Genomic DNA, 15,695 nt, shown 5'->3' with positions numbered 1-15,695 from the left:
TGTTCTTTAGAATAAGAGTTTTTCTTTAAATCCCTCCAATTTTAAGAATGCCACAGTCTTACAAAAAGGATTAATTTTATTCTTTGTTTCTAAAATAGATAAAATCTTTTGACTTTTCCAGTGGAAAATTCCAAATTTCATCTATTTTACATTTACTCTTTATTTAAAAATAATGGCTTGTTTGAATGTGCAGTACTTGGGGATAAATATGTCCAAAATAATGACATAACACTGTTAAACACGTGTTTAATTTCAGGGAATTTGAAGGAAGTTCTGCTTATGTTAAGTAGTGTTTAAAATTAGTAGTTCCAGTTGTGTTAAGATGTATACGTCAGTGGTATTAAAACTGTAATCTAAATATTGTTTTAGTTAACTAGTTAGTAATAGTACTTGATCTCAATTATACAGGGTCTTGTCTAAAATGAAAACAATAAGTATTGCTCTTTGATGTGTCCTCTGTCTTGAACATTGTGAGTTGAGGCTTTCTTGGAGAGTTTGGGATTGCAGATGTTGCTCTACTTGATGACAAAGTGGTTTTGGTGGGGCCGAGGAGGAAGACGCCTTGACTTATTTATTAGTGGAAAAGTTTTTTGGCAGCTTGAAGTATTCTATAGATTTCAGTCATTCGTGCTAATGTTTCACCTTGGGCCTGTATCACTAAACCTCTGGCTTTCAAGATGCCACTTAGTTGTTAGCTAAGTTATTTTCCTATGAAATTCCATGTTAGAAATTCAGGGGCCTAAGATATTTGCTGTTCTTACAAATTATGTATTCTTTCAGATAGAAGTTTACTGCTCATCCCCAGTTTCTATATTTGTGTTTTATGATTTGACTTCTGATATGAATATTTTCTTCCCTAAACATAAGGCTTTGGCAGCTCAAGTACATCTGGGTTTAACTTCAGCAATCCTGGCATCACGGCATCAGCTGGTTTGACATTTGGGGTGTCCAATCCTGCCTCTGCAGGTTTTGGAACAGGAGGACAACTCCTTCAATTGAAGAAACCTCCAGCTGGAAACAAAAGAGGAAAAAGATAAACATATGGGTTGATGTATTAAGAGAATCCTCAGCAGCACCGTTCATTCTGAATCTATTTTTCTAATGTTGCATTAATTAAATTGCATCCCAGGAGATTTATAAAGTTTTGATATTTTTCCCTACTCTGGAATTTGAACTTTGTTTGCCATACTGAACATCTCTTTCTTGTGAATTTGAACTCCAGTTGTGGTGGGTTTTGTTTTGTTTTTTTGTCCCCCCTCCCCATTATTTTTGATTCTCCGTGTAAGAAATGTTGTGATTACATCACTAATAGTAGTTTTAAAAAATTAACCTAATGCCTATTATTTAACCTAGTATTAATAGCAATGTTTTTGTTGATAAGGTTTACATTATGTGAATATATGCACATTGGTTTCTTATACCGGTGGTATGAATTCTAGGGCCTATAATAGAAGTAGTTTGTTAAAGGCCTTTTGAACTACACTGCAGGGCATCTTGTGAATATGTATGTAAATATACAGAATAAAACACACAATTGTGTGTGCATATGAAATATATATTTACAGATCTACAACTTTTGCCTCAGACTGTTCCCCTTTTTTAAGGGTATTCAATTTTTCACCTAAAAGCTTCAAATCCTCACTGCTTATAGAATGATGAGCTACAGGTACCCTGTCATTTCATTTGTTTGCTTAAAGATTTATTAAATGGTTACTGATATAGTTTGACCAACTCAATTTCATTGTCCCAGTCTTATCCATTTTGTTTCCTCCTATCCTTTAGCAGCTACTCTGAATGAGGAATGCTGTAAGAATCATCAAACAAAATTTAACAATTTTTATTATCCTATAATAGTCTCATATTGCTTCTATGAGATCTTTTTTCATATAAGATGGACGGACCTTCAGGAGCATATTTGAACTCCAGACTAGTGTTCTGGGGGCAAAGAGCTATTAAGCCAAATTGACTCTATGCAGGTGAAGGATGCACTATTATTTTAATGAGAACTTTTCTAGCTATTCCAATACAGAGTTCTTTCTTATAGGGCTAATGATATTGACACCAAATGGAGTGGCTTTGTAGCCTCTTAATGTCTTAAGTAAGTGCTTAACTTGGAATAGAGAAACAATATATTTTAAGAAAGAAAAATATTCTTTATAGCAACTATATACAATCCCCAGTTTTAACAGTGAACACAGCTCCAGGTAATAATGCATAGGCATGTTAAGTTGCATCTGTGTAATACTGTCTATATTAGTATTAGTGGTGTCAAGTAGATAAAAAGAGAACATTGGAAAGAGAACTGCCTTAGCCATGATTTCAGAGAGAAAACATTAGGTAGACCTATTTATCTTTCAAGTACAGTTTTCAGATGGGCTGTAAACATGGAATTTCATTGAAAATAGTTTAATTTTTTATATAGAAGTTTTTGTACATAAATGTGCATCAGTGAATATTTTCAGAATCATTTTCACCAACGCACCTTTTTTCTAAAATAGTATTGCATATATAAATATATATATATACACACACACACACATATATATTTTAGTATAATGTTAGTTGGGTTTGATTATAAAACTGTTGTCAAATCTGTTTTATTTATCTGCATATAGCAATGATTAGCTTTTTTGAATTGATCTTTTATTTTTCTGTGTCTTGCATTAAAATTAGGAAAATTATTTTGTCTCTGAGCACTAAACATGTTTTTATTCTTGCATATTTCTCTATTATTGCAATCCCCAGATCCAGATCATGGGGGAGCTTAGGAAAAAAAGGTGTGATTTTGTTTGAATTACTGTCAGAGTTACATACAGTTCTCTGTAACTTTTTTTTTTTTAAGGACCTTGCATTGTGCTGCAAAAATCTGAATATTTATATTTCTTGGTTTTTTTCCTCATACATTTTACATTTTAATATGTGGAACCACTGGAAATTTGTAACAGAATAATTTGTGATGGCAGTTTTAAGTGTGTTGTCATTGTCTCCATTGTCTTCACTTTGTCTAGAGCCTATTATGGAAACAATAAAATTTATTGTGTCGGTTGCTTTGAATCTTTATAGGTGTCAATAATTGTTCTTACTATGTAATTTTATTATTTCTTTTTTAAGTAGTTTTTAGTATGTTTCTTATCATACACATCTCTCTTTAACAGGTCTAAACACAAGATAGTAAGTTCTTTTCACTTACTTTTGTCTTCTCAAAATTACAAAAACATTAACATTTTAGTTACATCGAAGAATATTAAGCAGCAAGGACTCCTTCCTGGTCCTTCCCCAGAATGTCAACTCTAAAGGTTTGGTGTATATCCTTGCAAATCCTTCTAAAAAAAATGCCTTTTTCAACATATATGTATAAACACTCTTTTCTCCTTTCTCCCCTTTTTAAAAGATTTTTTTTTTCTTATATTGTATCATTTTTTTTCAGATCCTCCTTTAATCAGTGGATTTAAAAAACCTATACATAGTCTGTGACTTGCTTGTTTCCCCTTAGTGGTGTATGATGAATATCTTTCCATGTCACCCATGTAGATTTATGTTTTACATACTATCCCACAGTGGATGTCCAATGATCTCTTCAGCTATTCCCTGTTATGGACAGTTAGGTTCTTTCCACTTTCACAGAAGTTGAAGTGAGTGTACTTGTTTGTGGCTTTTTGTGCTCATGTTAATGTTTCTTTGGGATGATTCTGAAAGAGGAATTGCTGAAAGAGCATATAAATTGTATGCTTTCATGTCAGACTGCCTTCCAAAGGTACTATATAAATATACACTGCTACCATTATGTATCCTAGCATTTGCAGTATTCCAAGTTCTCAATCCTATTAATATTTTCTAATCTAATAATCCTAATAAATACTTGTGAGGTTGAACTTTTAAATGTGTGTATATACATGTACATAAGCTAATTGCATGTTAATATAATTGCATATTATAGCCTTTGTCTAGGTTATTTAGGGATTTTTGTTTCTTAGTTATTCGTAGGAGTACTGTTAATGGATATTGTTATTTTTCCTGTGAGATATCTGCAGTCAGCTGGGTTCAGAACCCTCCCTTGTCCCCACATGATACTGGGCAAGTTTACTTTTTTAGTCAAACTTTAATATACCATTTTGTCAAGTTTGATTTTTCTTTAAAAATAATTTTGTGTAAATTCAATAAACGTTTATTGAATTTACACAAAATTATTATTATTATGATCTGGGGGAGAATTGACATTTTAGTATAACATATATGCACTAATGAAGCTTTTTATTCTTTTTTTTTTTTTTTTAAATATTCCTTCAGTAAGATTTTGCAGTTTTTCTAGATCCTTGGTTGGTTGTTTTCCCTGACACCTTGATTTCATTCGAGGTGGGTTTTTATCCTGCAGGAGGTACAACAAGTTATTTGAATTATAAGACCCTCTACCTCAGATTTTCTTGAACGCTTGCCTTGTATAGAGAGGGTCTTGTTACCTAATAATTAGCCTGTTTTGGTATACTTCAGAAAGTGCAGTGCAGCTCAGCTTAATGTCCTCCTAGTCTCAAGTGGTGTATTTTTGTTTTATTTTTTCAAGAAGTGAATTTAAATAGTAACTTTAGAAATATTATGTTGGGATATTTGTTTTGTGAAGCATTTGGTGTTAGTAGTCTAGCAGAAGGTATTTTGCTTTGACATCCTTTTTCCTGTATGCCTTTCCCTATAAGTAAGCCTGCCTGTACTGCACTATTGAGTTGGAGGTCCTAATTTCAATCTCATTCACAAAGTCTTCCTTGCCTTTTACAGCATATTCTCGTTATTCTGAATGCATAATCTGCTTTATTTATTTATTCTTAAATAAGTTTTAGTTGTCAGTGGATCTTTTGTTTATTTATATGTGGTGCTGAGGATCAAACCCAGGGCCTCACACATGCCCAGCAAGTGCTCTACCACTGAGCCACAACTCCAGCCCTAATCTCTGCTTTATACACTTGACCTTATTTAATCTCAACATTGCCTTATGTAGTTGAGGTCTCCAATTTATAGAAGAAGGAACCAAGGCTTAGATTAAGCAACTTATCAGATCATATATCTATTATGGAACCAGAGTTTGAACCCAGATTTATTTCATTTCAAAGCACAATATTATATTGCCCTTTTGTGGTCAGCCATAGCACACTGGTGTTTATGCCTAACCTCTGCAAAAGCACTGAGGGTATTGTCATCACACAATTTATATGTGAAATTACAGGTACATTGCAGATTACAGATGAGGCAAAATATGGTAAGTACTAAGGGTTATAGGTTTTTAAAGGAGGATGAATAATATTTGGGGTGTAAAGATTGTTAGGAAGAAGCAAGAGATGGATTATGCATCCCATCTCCTGACGTTTTTCCACTTTCCTATGAAGAACATGGAGAAAAACCATTTGTCCCAGCAAGCAGGTCTGGAGGGTCTGCTCACTTTGGAAAGGTTGATTATTTAAGTATTAAGAACTGTCAAAAAGAAATTAATGGGAAGCATTTCGAGATTCCTGTAACCCCAGAAGAATGCCCCTATGTGCCTTGACCAGCTAAGGCTAAGGTCTTTCACTTGCCTGTACAGAGAAAGAAAGATCAGTGGGACTTTAAGCAGCCCAAAGGACCATGAAAATTGGCAAGAATCTTTAGGTGCTACAAGAACAGCAAATACAGGGAAGAGTTAGGAATCCTAGAGAAATTGGTCCTGGTTCAGAATGGTTTTTGCCTTTTCCTACTCATTCACTCTGATGATTTTTTTTTTCTTCTTATTTGTCAATTAGAACAACCCTAGCAGGCTTACAAAGATCATAATGCTAAAGAGTGTTAAAATTTGGGAGAACTCCTTTCTTGCCATACTCATCCTCTTTGGTAGCAAAACTGTTGAATTCAGTAAACATTTCTTCATTTGCTGTGTGTGAAGCTCTGCTAGAAAGTTAGAGGAATATAAATATCAATTGGATATTGTATAATAAGTAATGTTAGCTAATCAGTAAGTTTTTGTTTTGTTTGTTTTTATGCCAGGAATTGAACCCAGGGGTGCTTAACCACTGATCCACTTCCCCTACCCTTATTTTTTATTTTGAGTAGAGTCTCCCTAAGTTACTTAGGGCCTTGCTAAGTTGCTGAGGCTGACTTTGAACTTGTGATCCTCCTGCCTCAGCCTCTTGAGCAGCTGGGATTACAGGTGCCTGCCACCATGCTCAACTCTATGGCTTACTCCTGAGAACTTTTCATATATTAATTCATTTGGTCCTAAATCCTATGACATCTATTATTCCCTTTTAACAGATGAGGAAATTGGGAAATTAAATGAGGAAATGAGAAGTTATTTAACTTATATCACTCAGCTCTCAGATGGATGGTCCACAATTCAAAATCACAGGTGTGCGCCACCAAGCCTGACTCTAACTTTCTTTGTATCGTGATAATTTTTTTTCAGTCTTTTCAATAGCTTAATAGCAGATCTGTCCATATTCTAACTAGTTCCTTTTGATGAATGTTTCAATTGTTTACATATATAAACAATTTATAATATATATGTTTATAAAATAAATTTTTATATTATATATATAAAATATATATTTGTTTATAATATATATATTTGCTATTAGAAGTAATTCTGCTAGGATAGATGATACTGGCATCTAGTTTTATTAACTTTTTTGGTGAGGGAGTTTCTCATGTGGGTATTGGCATCTTAATTACTTTTGAGAGTTCGAAATACAATTATTTTCTATCCATAGAAGATGTTTGAAAAGACTAACAGTTTTATACTCTTTAGTCTTGCACTTATGTGATCTTTTTCAATGAAAATTACATTCCATATAAAGTTGCTCAAAACATTTTTTTCTTTAAAAAAAGCTTTCAGTATATTTATTCTAAAAAATTAAATGGACATTATAATTGCACATATTTATGGGATACAATGTGATATTTCTTTTTTTTATTAAAACATTTTTAGTACTTGAGGTATTTATCTTTTGTGTTGCAAAATGTTTCACAGTTAATCCTTTACCTCCGTTTATGTTTTTTTTTTTTGTTTTGTTTTATGTAGAAGTTTTAATTTTTTTTTATGTAGTCAAAAATGTGTCTTTAAATGACTTGGGAATGAGTGAAAGCTTGATGGGAGGAGAAGAGAGTTAAGACATTTGAGGTTTTTACAGTTTGTAAAATGTTTTATATTTTTCATTAAAACTCCATAACTATGTGAGGAAATGCTTTTAAAAGGCTCAGCCAGGTGGCTAGGGACAGACTAATCAGAGTGGAGTGGCAAGACTTTACAAAAACATGCCACTTTACAGAGCCCTTGACAGTTGGAAAGGTTCCAGGAGCATCGGGTTAAAGCACCACAGTAACTCTAAGGTAGGTGGTGTGATCCTTTCCCCTATACAGATGAGTGAAGCAGCCAAGGAATTTGCCCAGAGTCGTGTAAGTACTAAGTGATGATGATAAAACACCCAGATCCCAGGTGATGTTCTCACAAAACATTTTTTTAAATCAGTTATCAAAATGGGTAACACGCTTTCCACTTGATGTGGTTTTCCACATTTAATAGCACCTTTTATGCAATTGTATTTTAAGAAGGCAGGGGCCCGGGATGTAGCTCAGTGGTAGAGCACTTGCCAAGCATGCCTGAGGCCCTGGGTTTCATCCCCATTACTGCAAAAATACAAAAAAAAATCTTGGCAGAAGAAAAATTATAGATTTAGATCTGGCCAATTAACCTTTTTTTCCCCCCCTCTTTTACAATTTTGATAGCATAGATAGATGTGATGATTAGATTCAAGGACACAAGATAAACAACATGAATAATAAATTCTGCTAATCTCATCTTAATTGGCTATAATCTATGGGTACTACTTTGAAAATGGAAATAAACTCTTCTTAAAAGTGAACCTTTTAGATCAGTCCTTGTTAGCTGTAATTTATAACTACTTTGCCCCCAAATTGATTTTAGTCCAGTAAATTTATTACTTTTGAAAACTAACAATTTATTTCCATTTTTTAAATTGAAGGTTAGTTTTAAATTTTTCTTTTTGTCGAAATTGCACTGGTTAAAGAGTCAAACAGTTCTATAAGATTTGTTTAAAAGGTAGCACTTTCATCCCTGTCCTTTCTATTTTGAAATGACTGTTTTCACCTCTTCAGGCTTTCAGTCCTGCCTTTATCCCTCCCTATTAGCAGACATACAAATGGCTTTCTCCTTAGGCTTAATATTTAGCTCTCTTGATCTGCTAAATTAGTTCCCTTTCCCTTCTGATTTCTTTGCTCTTTATTCATTTTTGTGGTTTTAAACCATATTTTGATACTTACACCTGTAATACTAGCGGCTCAGGAGGCTGACACAGGAGGATCCCAAATTCTCAGCCCGCCATAGCAAGTTAGTGAGATCCTGTCTCAAAAAAAGGCTGGGATGTGGCTCTGTGAGTGGTTAAGTGTCCCTGGGTTCAATACCTGGTAACAAAAAAATAAAACTTAAAACCTACACTTTGTTTTCTCTAAGCATATTCAACATATTTGTCATTGATGATTCCAGTATGTTAAAAGTGATCAAAGGTCCAATTTTGTTTAGGTTTGCTTTGCTTTGGTTTTGCTTTGCTTTGCTTTTGCTTCCCCTTCCCCTCCCCTTTCCTTTTCCCTCCCTCCCTCCCTCCCTCCCTTCCTCCCTTCCTCCCTTCCTTCCTTCCTTCCTTCCTTCCCATCTCTCTCTCCCCCTCCCTCCCTCCTTCCCACATTTATTCAGGGTGATTCAGGGTGTTTTCTGGTTATTGTTTGTAAATTTGTGTGTGTGTGTTGGAATTGAATCTGGTATGTGTGTGTATGTGTGTGTGTGTGTGACGGGATTGAATCTGGGGCCACCCTACCACTGAACTACATTCCCTGCCTTTTTTATTTTTCAATTGGAGACAGGGTCTTGATAAATTGCCGAAGCTGGTCTTGAATTTGTGATCCTCTTGCCTTAGCCTCTGGAGTTGCCGGGATTGTGGGCCCAGCAGTGCACCCAGCATGAGCTCATTTTATTAGGAACTTATCTTTAGAAATTCTTTGCATTAGAAGATATGTTCCTCCACAGAGAATTTGTATGTTTGTTTCAGGAACCTGAAAGCACTACCAACCCAGGACCATGTTAAAATAAAAATCAAGGGTTTTTTTTGGTAATGTGAATTCATTCCACAGCCTCTTTTGAGAGTCAGCTAAAAGTAATGACTTTACAGTGTGTAATTATCTTTCCCTTCAGAGTGCTAAGGCCACAATTGGCAAGTTTTCTTTGTGAGACACTATTTTTTTTTGGTAATGGTGTTGACAAAGGATTGGCAAACTATGGCCCATGAGTTAGATTGAGACCTTTTCCCTGTTTTTCTATGTATACTTTATTATAACTTAGCCATACCCATATGTTTATGTTATCTATGGTGCTTCTGCAAAGCAAATTAATAGTCTGAATTCAACAGCACTGAAATATCTTCTGTGGTAAAAGGGTTTCAAATTATGACAATACCCCAGGGGTTCCTGGAGTATTGCTAGGGTTTCTTAAAAAGAAGAAGAAGAAGAAAGGGTAGTCAATCGTAGGCGTGTTTGCTTTTTTGTCTGCACCATTGTTCCCAGACTCAGAGTACTTAAACGCATCACTGTTGCCTGGCTATGACAAAAAAATATTTGCTCAATCCTAGAGAAGACCTTTGGTATCCCTATTTTTTGGGGGTTCTTTATTACCTTGTATGGCTTAAATTATGTCAGATACAAAGCTGCTTCATTAAGAGATTCAAACAGTGCTTAAAGCAAGATCATTTATTTCTTTTCACATGATGATCCAAGAACAGTCCAGAGTTGATGTTGCTGCTCAGTGGAGTCAGGCCCAGACTCCTGATAGCATTTGTTCTGCCAATCTGAGGGCAATGCCCTTGTCTGAATGGTGGAGTGTATTTGCCTTCCAGCTCATGGGAAAAAGGAAAGAGTGAAGAAAACATCCTTCTTTCCTCTTCTTTTTATTTTAGACAGTGTTAAGTTGCCCAGGGTATCCTCAAACTTGGTATCCTTCAGCCTCAATTTTCCAAGTAACTGAGGTCATAGGCTTTTACTACCATGTTGGCCTCATCCCTTCAAGAGTATGGTCCAGAAGTTGCATACTTCACTTCTGCTCACATCCCATTGGCAAGAACCTCATCATACTCTGAGTGCCTTTGATAGGTTTCACACACTCAGCTAAATCTCCTCCCAGTAAAGCAGAAAAGACTTTTGGGGTGGGGGCGGATAATGCCAAGGTTGCCTAGGCCTTGGCTTGTCTCCTAAACAGCCACTAAAACCTTACTATTGGTGGCCACCAGTCTAGGTACGCTGCCTTCTTCACCTTTACTTCATTTTTGTCTTCCAACAGTTTACCTTATTCTTTTGCTAATTCAGCTGTGTGTTTAAAAGGTGTTTTTAAAGAATTAGAATCGTAATTTTCAGGTGCCTTGTGGTAAATCTGCATTTTAGGGTGTCTGATCTAAACAAAAGGCCTTATTTTATGACTTAAAATTCTATTATGATACTTATTTTTTGTGGTTTTTATGAGTTTGTTAATAAAGAGTGACTGAGGTCATGGTTTACATCTCTATTGGCTAAACAAAGAATTGACCTAGTTCTTTCAGATAATTTAGCAAAAAACAGCCTGTCGTTTTTTTTTTTAAATTCTGGACTCTTCCTTCTAGAAGTTTCTATATACTGTTTTATTTCCAATTGTTGAAAATTAGTGATTCTCTGCTTTTTGAGTTCTCTGCTCTCTGAAAATAATGGGTATAGTTAGTGGGCATCTATTATAAACTAACCAGGAGAGTTTGGCAAGTCATTCTTTCATGGGTGAAAAGTATACTATCTGCATTGTTTAAAATGGTAGCCACCAACCATATATATAGCTCCTGAGCATTGGAAATATGGCAAGTACAACTAGGAGCTGAACTTTTTATCTTTAATCAATTTAAATTTAAAACCATTCAGTTCAAATACTGGACAACATTTAAGTGTGTTTATTATAGTAGGTCACATTTTCAATTATAAATGTTATAAAATCTAAATGCAGATCAGTAGTTTCCAGGAAAATGGTGTTCAAATAAAAATTATTTAGTTATAAAATTCACATTGGATTTCACAGAAGTATGAAAAAAAGAATTCAAACACTTGTTAATATCTTTATGTTGATGTCACGTTGAATGGATACTATATTGGATTAAATAAAATTAAAATTAATTTCATATGTTTTAATGTTAGAGTAAAATTTAAAATTGTACAAGTGGATCACATTATATTTCTGTTGGATATTACTGCTTTAGATGGTACTAACCATGGTCCTATGGTTTAGGTACCTGAAAGAAAAATAAACTGTAGATTATTAAATTTGCTTTTTTTTTTAAAGAATCTCTTAGAACAATTGTTAAAACAGCCTCCAACCTGGAATCCCTGCTTTCAGTGTCTGTACCCTTATTCATCAGAGTTCTTAACAGTTGTTTTTCAAAACTCCTTAGCATAATATACAAGGCCCCTCACTGCCTGGTCTTTACTTCTTTTGCCAACACCTTCATCCGACACTCATACAAAGGCCATTTGGGAATACTGGACTCTTTCATACCACTTTGCAGTTCATTTTATATTACAGGTTTGCTCATTCTCCCCTCTCCTTTTTCTCCCTTTCTTTATCTCTTTATCTCCCAACATTCCCTCCTTTCTTTTTTAATATGTAGTCTTGCTATGATTTTCCCACCTCAGGTTTCCAAGTACTTGGGATTTTAGATGTGCACTACCATGTTTTCTTTTGTCTGAAATAAATGTGAATCCTTTCAGTACCATCTTTCCTTGTCCTCCAACTCCTCCAGAAAAGTTAGCTTGTATGTGCTTCCCTCCAGTTGGGCTTTGACCTTTGGGTACAGGCTTACCACATGATTTTTTTTTTTTAATTACTATTAGTGTACTTGCTTCCCACATTAAACTATCTAATCCCAGGAGCTCTGTCTTGATTTTATTTGGATTTGTTTTTGTATCATCAAAACTTAGCATCTAGTTGAATTCTGTATTTATTAATTGGATAATGCAGTAGCAAAGGGGTAATCTAGTGACACCCTGCTGACCTTTCTCCACAAATGCATTGGAACCAGGTTGCTGGGGTTAGAATCTCAGCTTCACCACTTGGTAGTTGTTTGACATTAGGCAGGTTATTTAACATCTTTGTGCCTCGTTAGCAAAATCCAGATAATATCAAAATGAGGTGTTTAAATTTAATGTTCCTGTGCAAACTAAGATGTAATAAATATTAACTTTTATGTCATAATGCATTCTAAACTATTTTTCTCTTTCTCTCAGGCCACAAATCACAGGTTTTAACTGGATTTCGAAAACCTAGTGTTACAGAAACCAATGAAGTAGGAAGAAAAATCCAGTTCTGAACAGTCATTGAATCACCAAATATCTACTTTTGCAAGGAACTTCTGACACTCATTTTGTGAATCTCATTGTTTAAGAAGAGTACTATAAGACTTAGAGTGAGTTTGGTCAAGCTGCTTAGAATTCAGGAAAGAAAACTTGACCTTGATATTTAAGTATCAAGTATTTAAGGATATGAATCTAATGGATCATATAACTAGATTCTGGGAGGGCTTAAAGAATTGAGAAGCAGGCCACTAGTTCAGTATGTGTAATGGATGGTAGAAAATTCACCAAGTATAGTGAATTCATAAAATAAAATTGACCAAATATAGTGAAATAAGTATTTGGTAATTTTAATTATGTAACTCACTCTCTTTAAAAACTTGCACTATAATTCTCATTTATAGTTCACTCATTTGAACTGTACAATTCAATGGTTTTTAGTGTATTCATGAAGTTGTTGAATATTGCCACAGTCTAGTTTTAGAACATTTTGTCACTATAAAAACAAAACCCCTTACATGTTAGCAATCATTCCCCATTCCTTACCACCACCACCCTAAGTCCTAGGTAACCATATATTTATTCTCTGCCTCTCTATATATGCGTATCCTGGATATTTCATATAACTATGACTGAATTCTTAGCATAATGGTTTTAAGAGTCACCCTTGTGGCATATGTCAGTACTTCATTTCTATTGTCAAATCTTCAGTTGTATGAGTATTACACATTTATCCATTCATCAGTTGATGCACATTGTGTTTCCTATTTTTGACTATGATGAGTAATGTTGCTCTGAAATTCATGTCCAGGTTTTTGGGTGGACAAATGATTTCAGTTTTCTTGAGGAATATACCTTGGAGTAGAATTGCTAGGTCAAATGATAACTATATTACGTTTTGAGGAACTGCCAAACTTTTCAAAAGTGTCTACACCATTTTACATTCTTACAGCAACGTATGAGGTTTCCAATTTCTCTATCTTGTTATCACTCTTTTTTATTATAGCTTTCTGCCTTGTGTGAAGTGATATTTCATTGTGGTTTTGATTTGCATTTTCCTGGTAAGTAATCACGTTGATCATCTTTTCATGTACTTATTGGTCATTTGCACATTAATGAAACTATATATACCATTCCTATGGTCATTTTATTAGTCAACAGACATTTGTTGAACAACTACTATGTGCCAGACACTTAGAAGTATTACAGAAGGTAAGTGAACACATCAAACCAAAATACCAGCCCTCATGGAACTTATATTCCACTTGGGGAACATAAAGTTAAATATTAGAATGTTAAGTGATAAGAAATGCAACAATAAAAAGAAAGTAAGGAAGAAAACTAGAAATGCTAGGAGTGAAATTTGCATATTTAAACAAAGTACTTAGGCCTTATAGAAGAAGATGATGTTCAGATGAAGACAGGCAATAAGAGAGGGAGACAAGGAGAAAAAAGGCTGAAGAAATAATCAGCTCAAAAGCTGCAAAGCAAGAGGATCCACTGTCCCATTCAAAGAGGATCAGTATGGCTGAAATGGAGAGAAGAGCAGAAAAGATAAGATTGTGTAGGTTCTTGTGGGCCATGATGAGGCTTTAATCCAAGATCCTAAAGTTCTAGAGGGTTTATATAAAGAAGTGACATGATCTGACCTCTATCTTAACAGGATGTTTAGAGATTCATGTGTGTGAGGGGGTATTGCCACAATGACTGGGGACCAGAAATACTAAATATTTCGCAGCACACAAAATGTTAGTAAAAGCCTATCTAGGAAACACTGGCAAAGAAAAATAGGCATGCCTTGGAGATAAATTTAAGTTGACCCCTGCAATAAAGCAAGTCACAAGAGTTTTTTCCCAGTGTATACAAAAGTAATGTTTATACTGTAGTCAATAAAGTATGCAGTAGGATATATAGCTGAGTGGTATATATAGCTGGCTTTGCTCAATATTTAAGGAACTGTGTTCAATATCCAGCACTAACAAAAACCAAACCAAAATAAAAAACTTCAGCTAAAGTGTGCACCAGCATTATATCTTAAAAAAAAAATGCACACCTTAATGAAAAATACTTCATTGCTTAAAAATGCTAATGGTCATATGAGGTTTCAGAAAGTCATCCTTTTTTGCTGGTGGAGGATCTTGATTTGAGATTGATGGCTATTGACTGATTGGGGTTGCTGAAGGGTGGGGTGGCTTTGGCAATTCAATATCCCAATAATAAATCACGAAGTTTGCTCTATCCATTGACTCTTCCTTTCATGAATGATTTCTCTGTAGTGTGTGATGCTGTTTTACCCACAGTAGTACTTCTTTCAAAACTGGAATCAGTTCTCTCAGACCCTAACACTGCTTTTCAACTAAGTTTATGTCATATTCTAAATCCCTTAGGATCGTTTCAACAATTTTCATAGCATCTGCACCAGGGGATGTTTTTGGCTCAAGAAACCATTTTCTCATCCATAAGAAGCAACTCATCATCCATTAAAGTTTTATCCAGAGATGGCAGCAATTCAGTCACATCTTTAGGCTTCACCTCCAACTCCAATGCTATTTCCACTGCATCTACAGTTACTTCCTCCACTGAAGTCTTGAACCCTTAAAGACATTTAATCAACTTCCAAACTCCTGTTAATACTGATATTGAGACAATCTCCCATGAATCATGAACATTCTTAATGGCATCTAGAATGATGAATCCTTACAAAAAGGTTTTTTATTTACTTTGCCCAGATCCACCTGAGGAATCATTATGAAGCTGTAGCCTTACAAAATGTATTTCTTAAATAAGACGATTTGGGAGTTGAAATTACTCCTTGATCTATATGGTAAAGAATGGATATTGTGTTAGCAGGCATGAAAACAACATTAATCTCGTTGGACATCTCCAACAGCTCTTGGGTGATCAGGTGCATTGTTAATCAGCAGTAATATTTTGAAATATTAATGAGCAGTATGTAAATTGGCTTAAAATATTCAGTTGTCATACAAGCCTTGTTATTGCATTTATAGGGCACTAACAAAGTAGGTTTAGTTTCACAGGACTCAAGGACCTAGAACTTTTAGAGCTAAATAAGCATTGACTTCATCTTAAAGTCACCAGGGGCATTATCTCTAACAAGACAGTCTGTGCTTCCAAGTTTTGAAGCCAAACACTGACTTCTCTCTTGCTATCCACATCCTAAATGGCATCTTCCAGTAGAAACTGGACAAATCTACATTGAAAAGATATAGTTTATAGAGTGGCTACCTCTATCAGTTCACCTTGCACTTTAATGCCATGGCTATTGCTTCTTTCCTCAACTCTCATCAGCTAAC

General features: G+C 34.8%; 1 protein-coding gene across 3 annotated transcripts in view; it reads left to right on the top strand.

Moving 5' to 3' along the window:
* Nup58 (nucleoporin 58) overlaps positions 1-15,352 on the top strand; it is a 52,171-nt gene extending 36,819 nt beyond the window's left edge. For 2 of the 3 annotated variants that reach the window (XM_027941536.3, XM_027941535.3), the window contains one exon: positions 868-3,058. In XM_027941536.3, coding sequence (XP_027797337.2) covers positions 868-1,037 — 170 coding nt within the window. In that variant the 3' untranslated portion in view covers positions 1,038-3,058. Of the gene's footprint in view, positions 1-867; positions 3,059-12,315 lie in introns of those variants that run through there. The other variant, XM_027941537.3, reaches the window with a different exon arrangement.
* Positions 15,353-15,695: the final 343 nt, after the last annotated feature.

The sequence above is a fragment of the Marmota flaviventris genome, chromosome 4 (assembly GCF_047511675.1).
Source record: "Marmota flaviventris isolate mMarFla1 chromosome 4, mMarFla1.hap1, whole genome shotgun sequence".
Lineage (NCBI taxonomy): Eukaryota > Metazoa > Chordata > Mammalia > Rodentia > Sciuridae > Marmota > Marmota flaviventris.
Note: the sequence above shows the minus strand (reverse complement) of the source record. Positions and strands in the feature narration are given on the sequence as shown.